Source organism: Limulus polyphemus, unplaced genomic scaffold (genome assembly GCF_000517525.1).
Source record: "Limulus polyphemus unplaced genomic scaffold, Limulus_polyphemus-2.1.2 Scaffold268, whole genome shotgun sequence".
Classification (NCBI taxonomy): domain Eukaryota; kingdom Metazoa; phylum Arthropoda; class Merostomata; order Xiphosura; family Limulidae; genus Limulus; species Limulus polyphemus.
Window position 1 is genome coordinate 323,512 of NW_013665878.1, and position 5,881 is coordinate 329,392.

The 5,881-nt window shown below is 35.3% G+C and overlaps 1 protein-coding gene across 7 annotated transcripts in view; it reads left to right on the forward strand.

Annotated features, from left to right (window-relative positions):
- The window catches only part of LOC106456894 (EH domain-binding protein 1-like), a 188,642-nt gene that overhangs the window by 154,978 nt on the left and 27,783 nt on the right, over nucleotides 1-5,881 (forward strand). For 6 of the 7 annotated variants that reach the window (XM_013916264.2, XM_013916263.2, XM_022382672.1 and 3 more), the window contains 2 exons: nucleotides 124-197; nucleotides 4,771-4,885. In XM_013916264.2, the coding sequence (XP_013771718.1) occupies nucleotides 124-197; nucleotides 4,771-4,885 (189 nt within the window). Of the gene's footprint in view, nucleotides 1-123; nucleotides 198-4,770; nucleotides 4,886-5,881 lie in introns of those variants that run through there. The other variant, XM_022382676.1, reaches the window with a different exon arrangement.

The following is a 5,881-nucleotide window of genomic DNA, read 5'->3' on the forward strand; positions in this document are numbered from 1 at the left end:
CCTTCCCTCTAGACTTAAACTGCTAAATTAGGGACGGCTAGCGCAGATAGTCCTCGTGTAGCTTTGCGCGAAATTCAAAACAACAAATAAACATGATAATCTAAATACCGCCTTTATTTTCAGAGAGAAGGAAGAAGACTTGGAGAGAAAGTTTGAACTGTTGAATCGAGAACTGCGAATAATGTTGTCCCTTGAAGGTATGTCCAGACACGTGTTTTTCATACTGAAGTCTTTATATATATTAACAAAATTGTGGACTTGGGTCTCAGAGACAGGAACCTTGAACCTCTGCTAATTAGGTACTTTGCCCTTGCCAGTTGCACAATTTACTTATTGGTATATAACGCGCTCTAAAGCTTCACTCATTCACACATAAATGTCAATTAATTTATAAACGTACTATATTCACACCAGGTCGTATACAGAGCTGTATAGAAAAATGATTAAGCCTACATTCAGTACATATACTAACTACTTGGTTCATGTTTGTTTAAGCACAACGCTATACACTAGGCTGGAATCGATCTCGGGATTTAACCATTGTAAATCCTTAAAGTAACCGTTGACCCGCTTGGGGACGCTTAATTTATGCTAAAAATTCACTATGACCCATATAAGCGAGGATAACCGATACAATGACAGATATATATAAAGTTTCCTCAAACATTTGATACGTATATTGTATTTCTGTACGTTTTACTGTACAAAATCAAATACTATGTCTTGTGAAATATTAGTTCATCATGGTAAAAAATAAAAAAGACGACGACTAGTCCGAAAGATTGACATTTTTGTTGGTTTACCGTACGTTGCATGGGGAAATGTGTAAATATAGTACAGCGAGGGGTGTTTTAAGTCAATATCAGTCTCTTTGTTCAAAATGGCGTGTTTTATGCATTAGCAAGCTAAACGTTTTTGTATAAACATTTAGAACAGTTCTTGCTAGACTTTTGACATTGTTCAATTTCATTAAACAGCTATTTATGTGTCTTAACCATTTGCAGTAGATTAAGTTCGTTGATGTGAAACCGCGCCAAAGAAGTACGAAAACTGTCAGACGCACGTAATGCCATGGTAACTGCATTGCCAGGTAAGCGGCTTACAGAAACGTTCCGCCCTGAGCATGTAGTCCTGACATTAATCCTTCGTTTTGTTTCGCTCAGTTTTCATGTACAAGCCACTACAGCATCTTAGCTCCACCTGACGGGTTTGGACGTTTTGTGAATACTCTGAGGCTAACTACTGGTTGATACAAATGATATATATATATATATATATACACAACCAGAATGTGCAGCACGCTATACTTTATATAACTTCACGAACGAGTTTAATGTTAGGCTTATGCACTTAATACACTATTAGCTTTATTACCAGGCTATACTGTTAACCTTATCAACAAGGTAAATTATTATTGAATCAACACTCTTCACTATTAGCTTTATACTCGGGCTTCAGTATCAGCTTGTTCAAAAAGATACACTATTATCTTTAATAATGAAGTTTGCTAACGACTTGTTATTAATAATCTAAATTGTTATATGAACTTATTATGCAACAGGCTTCACTGCTAGCTTTATAATAACGGTTCACCATTCGCTTTAACAACGTCTATCAATATTAGGTTTGTATTATAGAGCTTACGTTACTTTCAATAACATCTTTTACTACAATGTTGTAATGAAAATATTATTAGCTGTCGTGATAAGCTAGGCTATTATATTTATCAAAAAAAGTTATTCTATTGTCTTTACGAAACCACCCTCTTTGCCACCAGGATCTACGTCCACTACTAACGCTACAAATAAGATGTAACGCTACCATAAATAAAAGATCTTATAATACTAAAATCTTGTTTTTATTTAATTAGACACTCAACGTTTCGCTTTACAGCTTCTTCAGGAGCGTTCGCTAAAACACCTACCGAAACTGACAGTACGGTTTGTGTTTTAGTGAACGCTCTTCAAGAAGCTGTAAAGCGAAACGTTGAGTGTCTAATTAAATAAAAACAACATTTTAGTGTTATAAGGTCGTTTATCTATAGTATTAATATGTCTTTATACACCAACATGCACTACGGAAATTACGTATTGAAGCTCCATTACTAGCCTTATAAAAAAACTATAGACAACTGTAGCCTTTAAGAATTCGCTATACTCTAAGCTTTATAAGCTTAGTGTTCACTCTTAATTTTGTCATGATGTTACGGTGATAGTTTCAGCAGAGATTTATCTTGTTAGTTTCAACAAGAATATACGTAAGCGTTTCTCTACAGTTTTCCTAGAAATTAAGCAGTATTATTTGCATGTATAAATAATACTGTTTAATTTGTAGGAAAACTGTAGAGAAACTACGACAGTATCCATACATGTAGAGAAACGACGGCGGTATCGATAATTAATTTGTAGGAAAACTGTCATGTACAAATGATACTGGAGAAACGACGGCGGTATCGATATTAATTTGTAGGAAAACTGTGGAATGGGAAAATGTGTGTAATCCGTTCCATATCTTGAAAAGACTCATAGCGAATGGATTCCCCACTCGTCCTATGACAACAGAGGCATATAAGAACATTGACGGAAAACGGCATATTACGACTCGTGTGTATTACCGCATAGTGTACGTTTTCCAAAATAGGAAAGCATTCATAGTTAGTTTGTTTTTTACGCGTAAAGCTGCAAAGAGTATATCTAAGTTGTGTCAACTTGAATCCTAAATATTAGCATTATAAACCCTCGAACTCACCACTGAGCCACCTGTAGGGTGACAATCATTCAGAAGGAGAAATGAAAACTGTAGAAAAATGACGGCGGTATCCATACATGTACAAATAATACTGCTTAATTTGTAGGAAAACTGTAGAGAAACGACGGCGGTATCCATACATGTACAAATAATACTGCGAGTTCCTTCCTTATGGATGCTGTTCTGACCTCATGTTTAATACACACTCATTCCCATATTAAGATAATTGTTAGCATAATCAGTTCAACACTGGCTTATCGTGACGACAAGCCAAGCTCGATTTCCTGTATAGGCCTCACAAATTCTTTTATAATGTAAAGTATATTCACTCAGAATCTGTGCACATTTCACTTCTTGATGTGGGAGATCCTGGGCTCGACTCCCCGCAGTAGATAAAGAAGATAGCCCAACGTGGCTTTGCTCTAAAAGAAACAAAAACTTCTTGATTTTTTAAAATGCTGTCTACACAAGAAAAAGACACAAATACTAGTTTGTTATTTAATATATTTAAAATGTTCTTTGTATAAGTCTATTCTACAGGAACGATAGACAGGTTTGTACATGTGTTGTTACGGGTCAGAAGAACAATTTAATGTATGAATTGTTTATTCAATAAGAAAAAAAGTTTAAAAAAACACTTTACTTACCCAACACAGTTGCATCCTTGAAAATGATTTCTTCCTCTTCTTTCCCGAGTTAAAAGACGTATTTTTATTGTCACTAATCCTTAATCTCTAGCACACCAGATGGGGCCTCTTTCTAAGAACCGTTTACGTATAGACAATGTTTTCTAAAAAGTACGATTTCTAGGTTACGTAACAACTAGGATCAGAGCACACACAGTAAAATGAACACTTGCATACTGTAATACAATGAACAATTTTAATAACGACGCTTTATACGGACACATTACGTCCATACGTGTACAAGAAACACACACAAGTACACTTTCGAAAGCCTTTTTTTTTATCTTATATATCATAAAACATACATCTTCTCATATACCAAGTAATTTAAATATGTATTATGGGTTGATGGTTCACAATGTAATACATATAAGCCACGAAACCGGTACCACCGAAGAAAAGATATAAAAAAGACGCTTTCAAGATACTAAGTGACCAATTTTTAAGAGTATATAAATATGCGTGTAATCCGTACTTAAAGATACTCTAATAACTTAGTTCAAGTAATATCCGCAATATAACAATATGTCTAAGTTGAAAATACACACATTACCAGAGAGTGAATCAAAATGGGGCAGTACGGCAAATAATCTTAACAGCGGAACGATACTGAATATCAGCGTAAAATATTCGGGACCATATAATAATTTTTCAAAATGGCGGAGGGGGCATATGTGCGTATTGGCGTACTTGCCTTGCAAGTATATTGAATATTCACATAACATTTTCCAGAAGTTTACCTTTGTTGGTTATGTTTTAGTGTGTATCACTTCCAAATGTTCCATACCTTTCATTTGAACGGTGTGCGTGCACTTCACAAAATATCTGCACGACACTGGGTCTACTTTTATCTCTGCTACGGCGCTTTAACAACTTCCTCGAGCTTTCCGTATTCAAAGGGCCTGGTATTCCGTCTTATTTTGTAAGCAAGCTTTCATGAACGAAACCAGCAAGGTTTTGAATTAACAGTCGTTATACTCACAATAAGAGTGGTCAACTTTGTCCAGAACTTTACAAAATTTTACTAAGCCTATTTTAATATGTCAAGTTACAGGTTTTTGTAATTGTATAAAGCCGAAGTTACATATTCTTCTGTATTACCACAGTTCCTGTTCGTTACAGTTAATGTCACACATACTTGTAATAATTCCCTTAAAGTAATTTCATAGGTCAGATAACGTAACGGGGATCAAGATCATTTCAATTTCGAAGGTTAAAGGCCAAACGCGTGTAGTCTTTCTATACTTATATCAACATTTACGAGTGTGTTTTATGTCACAAAGTATAGAAAACAATGAATAAAAATATACTAATAAATTATGTTAATACGTTACAGAGTGGCAGAAGACCGAGGCACAGAAGCGACGAGAGAAGCTTCTGCTGGATGAGTTGGTGGTCATCGTTAACAAACGTGATGAGCTAGTTCAACACCTACATACACAGGAAAAGGCGTAAGTGTGCTGATAACCTAGTGTTTATTAACTTGCAATAAGTTGCTTTTCCACAACCACTTCATAACATAAACGTGAAACCATCATTGTGCTGTATAAAACGACCAAACGCGCCATACGGGTACTTTCTAACTGGTGACGTTTTGAAACTGTGCATACACACACACACACGTACACACATACATACATATTGATGAACTTGTAAGTGAAAACAAAGTATAATATGTTGTCATATGCCCAAAACACTACATATGCCGTACGCAATGCCGATGAGGCCTTTCGCCTAATACCAGGGCTCATCAGGCCGACTATAATACGATATATATGATAGTGGTTGTAGGCGCTATTTATACCATCAAGTTTCGTGAACAAACAACTTTTATGGTGTGAACCATATTAAGTAAGTGAATTTTAATTATTACAAGTTTTATTTAAGTTGTTTACAAATCGTATTTTTAGAATGAGGATTAAAACACAATATTAACTAATTTTATTTTTAAAATTGATTATTTGTTATTTTGTTTGAAATAAGGGCACCATAATTCATAACAATATGTAGCATTTAAAATCTGTCATAAAATGTGGCCCTCCAGTGGCACAGCGGTATGTATGCGGGCTTACAACGCTAGAATCCGGATTTCGATACCCGTGGTGGGCAGAGCACAAGTAGCCCTTTATGAAGCTTTGTGCTTAATTACAAAAAACGAACAAACAAATCAACTAATAATTATTCTATGAATACGCCACGAATTCATTTCATGAGTGATCTTAATTTTGATTGGCTCACAAAGGAATTTACCGACGTTTGACCGCCTCTTTGGTCGAGCTTGATTTCGCAATATTTATTTCAGGATGCGTTATAAAAGTTACAGTCAATCAGTATTTATGACAGTACACAGTACCTGTAGAACCGTATCATCGAAGGCCAACAGATCAGTGTTTAAGAATATACTGGTTAATTAATAATGGCTGGAGACGGCTTAAATGGGTAATGAA